Source organism: Rhinichthys klamathensis, unplaced genomic scaffold, assembly GCF_029890125.1.
Source record: "Rhinichthys klamathensis goyatoka isolate OS25496 unplaced genomic scaffold, OSU_Roscu_1.1 h1tg000053l_1, whole genome shotgun sequence".
NCBI lineage: Eukaryota > Metazoa > Chordata > Actinopteri > Cypriniformes > Leuciscidae > Rhinichthys > Rhinichthys klamathensis.
The window spans coordinates 826,530-842,561 of NW_026606598.1; the positions used below are offsets into that span (position 1 = coordinate 826,530).

Sequence of the window (16,032 nt, forward strand, 5' to 3'; positions counted from 1 at the left end):
TACGATGACATAATATTGCAGATGCGCGGAGTTTAAACCGGGAATCCTCTGGTACAGGGCAGGGTTTTAACCATCATGCTATCTTGGAAAACTTCACCCACCAGGATCCTCTTATCAATTTTGGGCCACATTGAAAACCATTAAAAATATGAATTTTTAGTAGGATGCAAAGGGTCATAGGGTTTTACTCTTAAGGGAAAAGTGTCATGTTAAAAAATGTGTTAGTTGTTGAAAGTTAAAAATAAGAAGATAAATCATTTAATATTGAATGAGAGACACAATTTCTATAAATAGAAATGTTAAAAAACTTTGAGACTCAACTTTGGCACAGGGTGTTTCTCTTCCTGGTTCATTTCAGTCGTTTTCATAATATCTCATTTAATAACAACATATATATTATTGTGCATTTAGTTTATTAACTGTGTATATTTTAGTTAATGCATAGGCCTACCGCACAAATAAATCTGTAATATGAATACACTGCACATTTATCGTAGTGCTGTAGGAGAAAATTGCATCTAGGAGCTTTTTTACCACAGACCCTTCACCTTCTATCATATCATCAGAATTTCTTATCAAATTTCATACTTTTTTCTATCCCTTGGATATTTATAGCTGAAAAGATGTTGAAGATGGAAAAAAAAATCCCATATGTCATGGTAAATAGTAGGCTACAGCTTGAGCCACAATGAGAGCGTCAGTGCTTATAGCAAACTATGGGGAGCTAACATTCCCCATGTATTTTTAGTTTTAACACAACTAAGATTTTAGTTAAACTTTATATATTGGTAAAGGGATCTTTTCAATTCTAATGATACACTTAATAAAATGTTTAAGGTAGTTTTAGAGTTTAGTGTATCATACCACCACTTGGACATTTCATTATATTCACAGTTTTTAGACATTGTTTCTACAATATCACTAAGCATTCCACATAAACATTACAAATTGAATTATACATAAACTCACTCACCCTCTACCTAGCTTAAAAGGTAGAAATATGTCTTACTTCCTGTTGGGGTCCTAATTAGCAGGATCAAGGGTCCCCAAGAGATTTCCTTTTTTTAAATAATTTTTGGTGACAGAATTTTACATTTAATGGGTAATATATAAAGTAAAATTTGAAAATGGACCCAAAATAGATAATGCCAAACAGGACAATTTCCACATTTTAAAAACAATAAAATGAAAAACAATGAAGCATCTGTTTACACTAAGGTATAAAAAGGTATTACAGAGTAGATACTGTTTGCACCAAATAGCAGATAGCATCCTGTTTACAATATAGCGATAGATGATTTTTACTAAAAATTATAAACAGAAGTAACATGCTATAAGATTATATTGTCTGAGCATCCTAAAATATAGCCTTTGCCAATATTTGCATTTAGAGCAAGGAGATTTTAATCAATGGTCAGTCATGAACCGGAAACCTGTTGTCAGGACCTCTGACACATGAAGTGAGTTGTGAAGCAATGCACTAAAATATCACTGACAACCACAACTTCAAAGGGTTAGTTCACCCAAAAATAAAAGGGTGTTACTCACCCTCATGTCATTCCAAACCCATAAGATGTTCGTTGATCTTTTGAACACAAACAAAGATATTTTTAATGAAACCTGAGAGATTTCTGTCCAGGTTTCTGTCCTGAAATTTCTGTCCTGAAACTCTGACGTTTCAAAATATTCATAAAGAGATTGTAAAATAAATCCATATGAAACTAGCAGTTTAATCCAAGTCTTTGAAGAAACACAATCACTTTGTATGATGAACTGATTTAATTTAGGCTTTTATTCACATGTAAACATTTATCAACAAACATACATAGCACTCAAATTTGGTGAATGGAACCTCAAGCATGAGAACCAATGAGGTTCATTCTTGCGCATCAAGCAATTACGGTCCAGCTTCTGTTTACCATAGATGTTCTCTATGTTCACTGATCAATGTTTATATGAATAAAAGCCTATTAATTCACGCCTCTTAACAGGACTTGGATTAAACTGCCCTATTCATTTGGATTTATTTTACAATCTTTAATTAAAATTTTGAAGCAACAAAGACAGAGTTTTGGGTGAATACTTAACAGAAATCTCTCAGATTTCATTAAAAAGATCTTCACATGTGTTCCAAAGATAAACAAAAGTCTATGGGTTTGTTACAACAACACGAGTGTGAGTATTTTATGACAGAATTTTCATTTTTGGGGTGAACTAAATTGTCAGTTTAATAATGCAATAATCTCAATCTCTGCTTTTGCTTGATGACATTAAATGACAATTAAAAAAGAGAATAAGCTGCCTCCCTGATGTCTTACTTTAGACCTAATTAACTTCTAACTATGCTATTCTAAGAGATAAGATGTCTCTTTCCACAAGAATCCCTTACATGCGCATTGTCCTCACTTCGATCAAACACACACACACACACACTAAACATTTGTGCACGCTTGCTAAATGACAGTGGAGACACAGAGCAGAGGTGCAGCTGACATTCATAAGCGCACTATCTGGGCCAAGAGAAACACACACACATGGACCCTCACTCACACATACTTATCTGGAAAGGGTTCAACTCCAGCACCAAAGTGCAAATAGACCACTTACAGTCTAAACTGGGTAATTAGATCCTTAATCAGGGATCAGAATCACAGAGTGGCTTCTACATAATGAAATTCCTCATTCTTCTGAACATAGTCATATTCAACCTGACCCAATCTACTTTCAAGCACACTGCCTTGAACAGCTGTGACTGACACACTTCCTGTCACTCAGAAATAAACACTTGCATGCACACACATACTATTTCCCATGATCTAGTCGTCAAGCATTTCTAACAAGTAAAATATAAGACAAAAGAATTTAAATAGTGAAATTTAAAAAATATATATATAGCCTAGGTTGAATTTTGTCAAACATGTATATTTGCACTTATAGGCTAATGCATTTTGGAAGCGAAGAGTTTTATAAGGTTTAACGAATGGTCAGTCATGAACTGAAAACCTGCATGTCAAGGCCTCTGATATAGCATATCCTTTGTTAAAGGGATAGTTCACCCAAAAATCTAAATTTTGTCATAATTTACTCACCCATGCTGTTTCAAATCTGTATGAGTTTCTTTCTTCTGTTGAACACAGCAAAATATGTTTTTTCCTACTATGGAAGTCAATGGGTGCCATCAACTGTCACCAACATTCTTCAAAATATCTTCTTTTGTGTTCAACAGAAGAAAGAAACTCGAACAGATTTGAAACAACATGAGGGTGAGTAAATGATGACAACATTTTCATTTTTGGGTGAGCTATCCCTTTAAGGTAAAGGTTACAGTGATGGAAGAGTCCCATAAAGGCAGTGAGGCTGAGGCCTCAGAAGTCTTGAAGTAAAGGTAATGTGTCCCGTTGTCTTGCTGGTTCTTCTATTTGTTTATGAACTGGTGGTCTCATGGGAATAAACCGAATTCGAAATCCCCAAGTGAGACGATTTATAATATGCATGTTTCCGCTCGCTCAGACGGATATTATCCTGTCAAAACAGCTCGTGAGACTGCAGACGCGTCTCGAGGCCTTGTCCTGTAGTAGACTGGCGTCGTGGCCGCTGCTCGCGGGCTCAAAGCGCACACTTGTTTGACGCAGCTGGCCGCTTTTCTGTGTTCTATGGCTTTACTCGCGGTGTCGACTTTCAAACTAGAGGCATCAAGATTTTCTTTGAGCGGTTTAACTCGATTTAGAATTTAATTATCCGCTAAACTGCGCGCGGAAGCATTTTGTGGGAACTAGCGGCACTTCACAACCTCTCGTGTCAATCATACGATAAAGAGGGAACACAAATAATCTCAACAAGCGATCACGTTACCCAAATCAAAATAAGCTTGAATTATATCTATTATAAAACATAAAAGTCTTTTAACATTTCGACATATTTTATATTAGGCTACTAAAGTGTGGATGGTGGATTTATAGAATCTGGGTAGATTTAACTATCTAACCGTGTAGGCCTATAGCCTACCCATGGACTGGGCCCAACACAGAATTCAATAGGCCTATTGATATTTTAGGAGCATTATTAAAACATACTTTTCAGTAACTTTTCCTTTACTGTTAAAAAAATTCCACCTAGCCTATTAAAATTTTTTATTCAGTTGCTGCCTTACATTTTCTAATCATAATCAGTTTGGCTGTACAAGTCATTTACAATTAAATTATAATAAACCTAACTACTTAAGTGTTGAATCTTGTATAATTTATATAAAAAAGTTGAAATTGCTTAAAAATAATAATGTAAAACATATTTTGTCGTGATCATTTCATTTTTCCAGTGTTGTCACTCAAATTAATTTTTAGTTTAATTTATTTTATTAATTTATATTTATTTAATTAAAATAAAGTAAAGCAGCTCAATTCAATAAATTCTGTCACAATTTTATTGCATGCAATCCACTTAATTTTGTAAATAGAAGTTTAATGCATGTGTATTGGGACTATTATACACAAATAGTGAAATTTGGAATGGGGGACTGCTAATTCCCAGCATGCTTTGCATTGGACTGGATGGGAAGAGTGTGTTTTTGAGATGAGATGAGAGATGACTTTTTAGAGTTTAATGGTCTGTTGGGGTTTAAAAGTTTCAACAACGTACATTATATACTAGAAATGTACATATAACATGCTAACGTGCACTGTTGCTTGCTAGCAACGGAAAAAGACTAATTTACTTTTGGTTTATGCTACACAAGGTTTTAAGGTGAGTTAATTAGAACACTTAACAACAACAACAAAAATTCTATCCACATATGTATTCAGTTTAGCCAAATAATAATTTTTTTGAGTGCAGTAAAACAAGTGTACTTCCACTAGCAATGTTAAAACATGTTATTCAGTCACATTGCCCTCCACTGGTAGGTTTTCAAAACAAAAAATGTGTACTCATAAATGCCAGATCTGGTTCAGCAGTACATTTTTGAATTTTGAAACAATATTACATAACACACACAATAACTTTTATTTATCGGCACTTTTCATACCACTAAGGACACCTTACAGCATAAAAGAAACAATTAAGCAAAATACAAAATAGCAATAATCAGTTATATAAAGAATATAAACATTAATTTAAACATGATAACTTATATAGTTACAAGTTACATTTACAAAGTTGACATGTTCTCAACATCATGTTCAAATGTAAAAAAATAAATAAAGTAAGCCTGTAAACGAAAGGAAACTGATTAAGTGCAAATAATGGCCTTTAATGTTGCGGATAAAAAAAAGAAGAAATAACAAATGAGGCATATTTATGCACCCTTTTCCAAGTATCTGTGTATCATTCTGATGACAGATGTCTCTTTTGAATATATCACTTAATTTCAATCACAGAATGATCTTTTGAACAGAGAAAGAAAGATTACAGACTCAATTTGCTTTAGGTTTTTGAGCTAACTGGCGTGGCGTTTGAATGAGGGTCCGTGTTTGAATCATAATGGTCCAATCTGTCAGTGATCTTCAGTGTTTATCTAACAGCTTAGACAAGGCAAATAGACACTTGGGTTTGATCTTGAGGTCTATTGTGATTGGACACCACAATGAGCAGACACATTTGAGCAGGTTAGAGGTTACAGGTCAAAGGTCACAGGGTTTGTGGTCATGATCATGGGTGGCATATCCCCACAAACATCATAATTTGAGATTCTCCTAGCCATCTGTGTGCATTTATGTGTAAGATGACTGAGTATGACAGGATAGAAACGCAAAGCACACATTAACCTTTCTCCTCGTCTCTGATTCAAGGGAGATGGACCTCAGCAGAAAATATTGATTATGAAATTGTTAAAGATTCTTTGCTTTTGCTCAACACTCTTAAAAGAAAAGGATCTATGTAAAACCTTAAAGGATTCTGTCAGATGCTTTATTTTTTATGGATTTAGTTTTAATTAAAGCTGCAGTCCGTAACTTTTTTTGGGTTAAAAATTATCCTAAATAAATTTGAGCAAGTACATAACCAACCAGTGTTCAAAACCATCTGCTTGCCTTAGCTCGATTCAAAGCGGTAAGCTTGTAATAATGTTTTTAATTCCAGTGGTACTGGTGGATTTCCGCGGGAAATTCGAGCATGTCTTTGCGTCAATACGTCACATCTGTACACATAAAGGAGTCTCGGCTAGGCAATGTTTACATTTACATTTAGTTGGTGGATGTTTCTTGTTCAGATGACATTTTTCGGGTGAAAATTCTTATGTTGGTCATGCTTCCAAAAAGTAGAATCTGTGATTCCGAATGACAGTATCCACACCGCGCGGTGACTAACAGCCGCACAGTCTCCTTAAAGGTGAACTAAGTAACTTTTTTACCTTAACCGAACAGCTTTGGAGTCATTGTAATGTTTATATTACTGATTTCGTGTTGAATGGTGGTCGTCTCGCACCCCCCTGGTGCCTGTGAGCCGCAAAACCACCCTTGCAACTTTGGGCCGGCGGGCCGCCGCCCTCAGTGTTAGGAAGTATCGTGTGATATCAGGTCTCGCGAGGTAACGAATTGCTTTACGGCAAAAAACAGATCTGATAAAATTCTGATAAAATGAGCATCAAACAGAAATAACCCGGCGCCGTATACATGTGGTGTTCGAGGGCGCGCACAGCTCTTAAAGGGGCCATACCTTATTTCCTCTCGTTACAGCGTCCATCCTACTGAACAGGTACCGGTGTACAGGGGGAGGGGATCCGGCCGTGAGTGCGAGCCATCTCTGCGTGAGTGCTATTCACGACAGTACAAGTACTCCACAGCGACTCTAGGGGTCGCTGTTTGACTAAAACGGAATTCCTACTTAGTGCTGCTTTAAAACATTGGATTCATCCGCGCTGTGCCGTGCCGAGGCACAACCCACGTAAAGATCGTAAACATACTTTATCACTAAAAAAGTAAAATAACCAGTTAAACATGAAAGTATTATGTAATCTTTTAAGACATTTCTCTTTATATTCTGGCATAAAGGCTTCTTTAAAATAAAAAGAGTAAAGAACCCTATTCAACACTTTTTTCTAAGAGTGTTGGAAAAAAATTATTTAGTTAACTGTGATATGAGGACATTTTCTACTAAATAATATATATATATATATATATATACATACACACACACACACACACACATGTATGTATATAAATACACACACACACATATATAAAATATCATTGCATGTGAATTTATATTAAGAAAAATATATATATATAAATAAATAGATATATAATATATAGATAGATAGACAGGTTTCCTACCTTGCAAAAGCTGCCTAGTTTTCCATGTGTTCATATTGACCCGCACACATGCTTCACTTCTGTGTGACCCTGGATTAAAGGCGTACATACACTATAAACTCTGGAGCTAATCGAACAGCGTCTGCAGGTTTAGTTGTGTCATTTGTTTATTTGTTTAGTGGGAGACCATCATCTCTGGCAGTCTACATGTTGTGTCAAAGCCAAAGGCGAATATCTCTGTGCATTAATCAAAAGGATTTTAGTTCATTTATGAACCTGCTCGCCCGGCACGACTGTTTTAAACTCCGTTGTCTTAATCTGAGTGAACTGTGCGTCTGCCGTTGTTTTGGTCTTTGCCCTTGACCGCTGATTGATTTGTGCTCAAACAGGTCGGTAGTGATGCATCTGCTAGCAGTTTGAAAGCCAAACCTCATTAACCTTTCTAAGCATGGCCTTCGATTTTTAACTGAGCATAATCTGATGACCACAAAGAAAATGTTACTGTTATTAAGACTAAAATTAACGTTCATTAAAGGTACACTATGTAACTTTTTTGTTTAAAAAAATAAAAATAAAATTTCAACTCTGAAATTGAGTCAATATCATCATCAATCCCTCTTCCAAAATGTGTTTTTGTCTAAAATTGATTCACTATGGTAAGCATATTTATATTTTAGACCTGACGCGATGCCGAGCGAGAAAGGTTGACATGGAGCAGTTAAATCTCGAACCTCCGGAGAATCACCCTTTTTAAAAAACGCAAAACAGAGGAGAGTCTGCTGGTAAAAAGAGAGCGCGACAGAGCTTGTAATAAAACAGGAATCAACATTGGCTTGACTTTTTAGAGAAGGCGAGAACTGAGGGATTTGAAATGTTGTAAAAGTGACGAGGAGATGCCATTTTTGTTACTCAAGTGAGTGAGGTATTTTATTGAACAGATAAATTCCCATATGTTAGCTCTCTTACAGAGTTCATTGTAAAGCATTATCTATTGTAAAGGGTAATTTCATTATGGTTGTTGTAGCACTGCGCTGGAATTTATTTTCAAGGAAGTACCGTGTCTATTTATGAGTAAAGCTAGAGTAACGTCTTCAGCTAGTCAGCTTGAGATTTTTTCCATCTAAACTGGTTATATCTCTTAAAGGGATACTCCACTTTTTTTGGAAATAGGCTCATTTTACAACTCCCCCAGAGTTAAACTGTTGAGTTTTTACCGTTTTTGAATCCATTCAGCCGATCTCCGGTTCTGGCGGTACCACTTTTAGCATAGCTTAGCATACATCATTGGAGTTGACAAGACCATTAGCATTTCTCAAAAAAAAATGACCAAAGAGTTTTGATATTTTTCCTATTTAAAACTTGACTCTTCTGTAGTTACATCGTGCACTAAGACCGACGGAAAATGAAAAGTTTCGATTTTCTAGGCTGGTATGGCTAGGAACTATACTCTCATTCCTGCGTAATAATCAAGAAACTTCAATGCCGTACCATGAGAGCAGCAGGCGTAATGATATGACGCAGCGCCTGAAAATAGGCCACCTTCCGTCAACACAACGGAACTATTTTCAGGCGCTGCGTCATATCATTACGCCTGCTGCACTCATGGTACGGCAGTGACGTTTCTTGATTATTACGCAGGAATGAGAGTATAGTTCCTAGCCATATCAGCCTAGAAAATCGCAACTTTACATTTTCCGTCGGTCTTAGTGCACGATGTAACTACAGAAGAGTCAAGTTTTAAATAGGAAAAATATCAAAACTCTTTGGTCATTTTTCTTTAGAAATGCTAATGGTCTTGTCCACTTCAATGATGTATGCTAAGCTATGCTAAAAGTGGTACCGCCAGAACCGGAGATCGGCTGAATGGATTCAAAAACGGTAAAACTCAACAGTTTAACTCTGGGGGAGTTGTAAAATGAGCCTATTTCCAAAAAAAGTGGAGTATCCCTTTAAGCCTAGTAGTGAATGTTTGATGAACCAGACTGATCTCATGAAATGGCGTATGTATGACACGCCAATTCGTATTTCCATTTTTGGCGTGCTATCAACACGCATAATCGCTTTTCAGCGTGTTTATCAACGCCTTGACTTAACGTTACATTACTGTATATATGACCTACCCCAACCCCATCCCTAAACCTACCCGTCACTGGGGTTAATACCATTTATGAGTCTTCCCCTACCATCCTAGTAAAAAAAATATTGCTCCACAGATGTAAATATACATTTTGCTTCGTTTCGCTCGGACATTTAACGGCGTACACATACACGCGGAATCACTCGGACATTTAACGGCGTACACATACACACAAAAAATGACGGTTAATTTCGGCGTGGACACACACGCGGATAGCTCAAAATGCGTATAGATAACACGCCACTTGACTTGAAAGTGGCGTGTATGTTTACGCAAAGTCATGATGTCATGTTGGATGAACAGTATAGGATAATCTCTTCCTCTTTTTTAGTTATGAGAAAGACACATATTCATCCGCACAGTCAAGCAGAGCCGAAGCACACCCAAAGCAATGTTCTTCCGCAAAATGCATGCAGTTTTTATTTTTAACTGCTAGAGGGCCAAAAGCTACATAGTGTACCTTTTAACAAAAATCATGTTGTCCATAATATATACAGTGGACAATATATTGGATAAAATATCTCACAATTAAGTGACCATAGAAGTAAAGACTTGTTTCACTACTTTGTTTTGTATGGGTTTTTGACATGTCATTGGGTGTTATGTAACTTGTAAATGTATTAAGAAATTTGTTTTTCCATTTTTCTAATCAAAATGTTTGAAATGAAAAGAAATGATTGGGTATTTTGTTTTAAATGGTTCTTATTTTATTGGTCTTTCCTGTGTCCTTTATTTAACTTTCTAACCAAGTCTTTTGTAAAATCATTTTAATAAACAAAAGCTAATTCCTTAGCAAATTCCACATGGAAGTGAACATCACTACTCAGTCTGGAGGCCAGAGCCCTTGAAATGAGCTGTTTGAAACACATTTAGTGAATTGAGTAATGGAAAAACAACCAAATTTTCTCTTTATATGGATTTACCTTTCGTATGACACCCAGGCCTTAATGCGACATTATCCTCCAGGAAGTGAATTTTTTTGTTAGGAAAACCAAGCTAGTATTAGCAATGTGATGTTTTGGACACCCTCCATGAACTCACTTTGCAATGGAAACCTTAGTTCTAGGGGTGCATTCAGGTTTATTGGGACACTTTTTGCCATTGAGAGAACTGGGAAAAAGTGTCCCACCACTCAACCTGAATTCACCCCTATATTTCTATCCTTTTAGGCAGCTGTTGCATCCTGCTCATTTGCTTGCATTGTGTAAATAAATAAGCTATAATTAATAAAGTTTAAGGGCTTGAGCTTGACTAGAGCATATTTCTGAAAGTTGAGTGTATTTTACAGTAATATGGGAGGAAAAATAAAATAACAACAAATCGTTAAGCTTAGTTACGACATACAGTGCCAATGGTTCACAGAAGGGCCTCAGTTTTTTATATAGGGGACGTGTAAAGCAACAATCAGAGAATATTCAAAGAGTTTCAGGAAACGCATGCAGAGCCCTTGAGGGCAGAAAGCAAAGGAGAGGATTACCACAACTGAGCGTAGGAAATGACATTTAACTTGTTAATATTTCTAGCTTTAGATTAATGATAAATTGTCTATTATTTTTCCGTAAAAGAAAAAGATAAAACTGGTGTTTGGCCGTGGGCCCGAGCGCCGTTCGTATGCAAAGTGACAGCCAATTAATGAGCGCTGAGTTCGGCTAATGACGTCATGCCTTTCAGCGTCTAGTTTCGGGTAATGACTTTCCAATGAATCTACTGATTGAAATGTAACTTGCCTGGCCTCGGGCGAGCAGCTAGAAATAGCTAGAACAGAGGCAATCAGAAGATGGTTGAAGACAAAGGATACTCCCCTCCTTATAAATCAGTTTCTCCGTAGAGCTGCAGCCAGCCGATGTTGGGAATCTATAGAGGAGATATGCATAGGCCTATATTGATGAAAAAATTATTACGCGACAGACTGCTTCCAGCAAACATGCATTAGCATATTCATAGTAAATATGAAGGCTATTTACGATAATAAGGTCGGATTATTCAATTCAATGAATGTTAAATAGATGAGCAAATAGTGTATGCGTTATCTACAATGACTTCTATTTATTCTTCATCTCTTCCCAATTGAACTCCTCATTTCATTTAACTTTTCTCCTTTTTTTAATTTCAGATTTTTTTTATTTTTATTTTATTTTTAAGTCTACCTAACGTCCGGGTTATGTGCTGAGTAGCTTATTGGTGGTGGGAGAAAGCCCGGCCTGCGGCCAGCGCGCGGGATAAGCGCTTTTTATTATACACCACCAGATAACCGTGGAGATTAGCGCGCCAATGCTGCTGTGCATAAAAGTATATGCGTGTGGATCAAGATAAAAATTGTGCCATTTCCGCGCGTATGGCGTCCCACTTTGTGTCACAATTACTCTGCAATTGTGTGAGGAAAGTTTTTAAAGCAGTGTGTCAAACTCAGTTCCTGCAGCCTGGCAAAGTCCTGCAGAATATACACTCTTGGAAATAAAGGTTCCAAAAGTTTTTTTTTTTTAAATTATGCCATAGAAGAACATTAGCTTGAGCTTGACACCCTTTTTAAAGTGGAACTTGTTCTCTTGCCAAATGTAAAGAAAGGCTATTGAAATAGACCATGAGTTTAGCTAGGCTACTTCTGTTGCATAGGCCTACACCACTAATATTAGTCTTAGTCATCACATTTCTTGTTTAAACTGTTTTAAGTCAGTTACATAAAAACGTATTGGTCTAATTTGATACCAAAAAGTAAGATTTAAGAAGTATGACTTAAGAAGTACCGGTAAGTATGACTTACTTAAGAAGTAAGTCATACTAGTAGGCTACTTAAGACAGTTTTAACATGGCTATGTTTATGCAACTGGCTCCACTGAATATTTGTTCCAAGAAAAAAAAAGAAAAAACTTGCATGTGAAACAATTTGACTCAGAGCCATCATATTAACACTAAAAGGAATCCGAGTCAGAAAACGATGACCTCTCCATTTAGCTCTTCAAAATCATTTCACATGCAATATTAAAATATTAATGTTTATAGAGCCTCTTGTGTAATTCTAATTACGTCATATTGTAGTAGCCTCTTCCCGCTATGGTATTTGGCTTTATGGACTCTGCCTCCCTCTTCAGGATAACTATATGTATTACAAATCTCTCTCTTTTTTCATTCAAAATATTGAAAGCTGTGGATATTTTAAACATTTGCAAATTATTTTATGTTTTTGTGTAATTCAACTTGTTCTTAATTTATTGGTTATCATTTGGTGTAGTTGATAGTTGTTGCAAAATTGTCAGTATTAGGCCATAAAAATACTCCTTAGATAAAGGTTGTGGATTCATGTGATATATTTTATTTAAAAAATAATTATTTAAAGTAAATTCAATTAATTGTATCTTTATTTAATTGTTCATTATTTAGAGAACATTATGAAAAATAAAAACTAATAAATGTAATAATTACAAATACTAATAATACACTTAATGGTTTAAGTTATTGTTTAACTTCTTGATTCTAATTGACAATAAAAAAAGAAAAAGTAATAAAACTATACTGTCCTATGGCACTCCAGATTTATTTTATCCAAACCCTGAATGAAGTAACTATTTTTGTAATTGTAAACATCATTACAGATTCAAGTTTGGGATGGCAGCATTCTATAATCACTAAGCAAATTTGCAAAATGGAGGTTCAATCCCTTATAGAGATCACCTGTTAAAGTAAGACAAGTGAGAAAAGTGCTTTTGAGAAACTAATTAATAAATTAATATGAGAATGCTCAATATCATGAATGATTCATTAATTTATAGCACCTCAGCGTTGCTCAGTAATGTAGCATGCGTTTTTAATGAAAAATGGCAATAAAGATCATGACATTTAGCTAAGAGCCTCCATGTTTTAAACAGTTTTTGGAATCAAGAAGCCAAAAAAACAGCCCTACCAGTGGGTGTTTTTTTGTTAGTTTGTTTACACTAAAAAAATATATTTTATATTGAAAAAAGGAAAGTTCATTTAAACCCGGGTGTTTTCCTGACCAATACTCTAGAATAGGCTCCATCCACACAACCCTATGGCCAGAATTTTGGAGAATGGATAGATGACTGGGAAGTTTGATTATCTGTTTGTCTCAGAGATCATATTTTGCTTTTTTCCAAATACATAAGAAAACTCTCGCTGATCCCCTGCTGAAATTCATTCCATTGAATATGCTGCCCTGATTTTTCACATTGTTTATGTCAAAGAGTGTTATTAAGAGATTTGTAATGCCCCAGGGGTAATTACATACATGCATCTAAAAGCACTGACTGACAGCGGAGAGAAAAGCCAAAGATTGTGTGTGTTTGTAGAATCTTATAAAAACTGGTCCCTCAAGTAAAAACATTACTTTGACCGTCAGAGAAATTCTCCAAGAGGGATAAAAATAACTTCCCCGGCTGTCTTTGTGCACATTAAGCAAACATTTCTTGCTCTTTCTTTGTTGTTAGAAATTGCAAATGAAAAGCCAAGGGCATTGTCAAGAAGAAAGTACATATGCACTGGCCCTGAATTGTAAAAGCAGGTCTGAAAGAGTGACTGCAGGGCCACAAGATGCCTGAATACAGCCAGAATAAACATAAGAATGCATGTAAGAAAAAATATGACAAAAGCAAAACACTTTTTTTTCAGTGGTAAGTCACACAGGAGATGCTATAGGACCTATATATATATATATATAAAAGCAGACATGATTTTATTTTACTTAAAATAGTTTCCCCCAAATCCTGTAAGTTGTCAGACTCCACTGTAAACCTCAATTTATTCATAATTCTTGAAGTGGTTAAGATCACAATGAGAGTTAGGCTAGTCAATGTTTTGATAATTATCTGAACGGTTGTCTTCTCAAATATTTTGTATATTTATGATCATGATCAGTGACTTCAGTCACCATTTGCACAGTAAAAACACAATCCACAAAAAGTATAGCCTAAGATTTTTTGGGATTGTTTACTTCATTCAAGCTGCACTGGTGAGAAAAGAGCAACGCCATTAGTAGGCTATGTTTCCAACACACAATAGACAAATCTGGGTTTGTGTTTCCCTACAGCTACGATGACGTTGATGCTGGACGACAGTGAATGGCATCTCTTAAAATATCGTTTTGTGCAGCCAAGCGCGCGCACTAAAAGGTGCATCCACAGCAGAGTAGTTCCCACTGGATTACGTCTGGCATTGGACATGGCAGCAAACAGCACATTTGTGAGCTTCAATGGTGGCATTCAGCAGTTAGAAGGTGAAGATACTAAAGTAATCGTACCGGCTATTCTCAGCACAATCAGTGGGCTTGGGATCGGCGGGAATTTTTTGGTGCTTGTGATACTAATGTACGTTTTTGCCTGCCAGAGTGCATCCGAGGCATATATCATGCTCGCCAACTTGAGCGCGACTGACTTGTTGATACTCTCTCTGTGCGCTCCCGCGCGCGCTCTCACACACTACAACCGCTCTTGGACACTCGGACCACTGGCTTGCAGAACTTCTGAGTGGATCCAGCATAGTTGTCTGGCGGTCAAAGGTTTCACACTGTTTGCGACGAGTCAAGCACGCCATGACTTTTCCACCCATCCCGAGGACCAGTCGAATTTCCGTCAAAAGAACGTCGTGATCACCTTAGTGCTCATATGGACGGTTGCACTCGTCTTTCCAGCTCCTGATATCGTTTTTTCCAGGTTAAAGGAAGAGGGAAATATCAGTCTGTGTGTCTCTGAGTTAACCTTTCACTCCCAAGATGCTATGCGAGTGTTCAGTAAGATGCTACCATTGGGTATCTATGTTCTTCCCATCATCCTCTCTGCTGTGTCCCACATCAGGACCATCTTCCTCATCAAACCGAGTACCGACGAGGAGGCTTTTCTTTCACGCCAGTATGAGAATTCCTTGATGTATTTAAGTGTCATCGCCATGAACACGCTCATGATGCTACCTGAATGGGCCTCTTGGGTGTGGATGCGTCATAGTTCTGGCGAAAGCTGCAAACCTTCAGCCGGTTTGCTGATTTTCGCCCAGGTGTGCATTTATTTGAGCAGCATGTTCTTTCCCGCCATCCTTCTCACCATGCATGTGCCGCTCAGAGAAAGTCTTAGCAATCTGTGTTCGCTGTTGGCTTGTCGAGGTGCTAAACACAGGCTGAAAATTGAGGGCAACGGAAATGAGATGCGCACAATGGTTATGAAGGTGTTGGATGAGAGGGGATGTGTGACCATGACAGAAAGGCATTCAGATGCATTCTGTCAAACTCTCCCAGATCTCGAGCATTTTTGGAGCGAACGGCGAAACACCACAGTAATGGAGGAAAGTGACCCGTTACCATGGGAACGACTGAATCAAAGTAATGTTGAACTCTAACGCTTGACCTCTTTCGTTCCCCGGTTGGAAATTCCAGTTTAAGATGATCGCTGAATCTAGCTTGTCTATAGGCATTAGCTGGTCCAAACTGGTGAACCATCAACAAACCAGCTGCCAAATGGTCATACCATCTTATGTTGGTCTTTGGAACCTGAATAATATAATTCTTTATTTAAAGTGATGACAGAAGTCTAGTAATATTTTGTAGACACCTTGTAAAATAAACTGTTTAGTCATGTATTGACTAATCCATGTATTGACTTTGGAAACCTTTTCTGCTTGCCCTGGATAGTTACACAAGGCCCAAAAGTT

At 36.8% G+C, this 16,032-nt stretch overlaps 1 protein-coding gene across 1 annotated transcript; it reads left to right on the forward strand.

Moving 5' to 3' along the window:
• Positions 1-14,427: 14,427 nt before the first annotated feature.
• LOC130083033 (G-protein coupled receptor 151 protein) lies at positions 14,428-15,720 on the forward strand. The gene has a single exon (XM_056247996.1). It carries the CDS (start codon positions 14,428-14,430, stop codon positions 15,718-15,720), a length of 1,293 nt encoding a protein of 430 aa, XP_056103971.1.
• Positions 15,721-16,032: the final 312 nt, after the last annotated feature.

Coding starts and splice junctions, on each gene's coding strand:
- LOC130083033 (XM_056247996.1), top strand. CDS start 14,428: ATGACGTTGATGCTGGACGACAGTGAATGGCATCTCTTAAAATATCGT.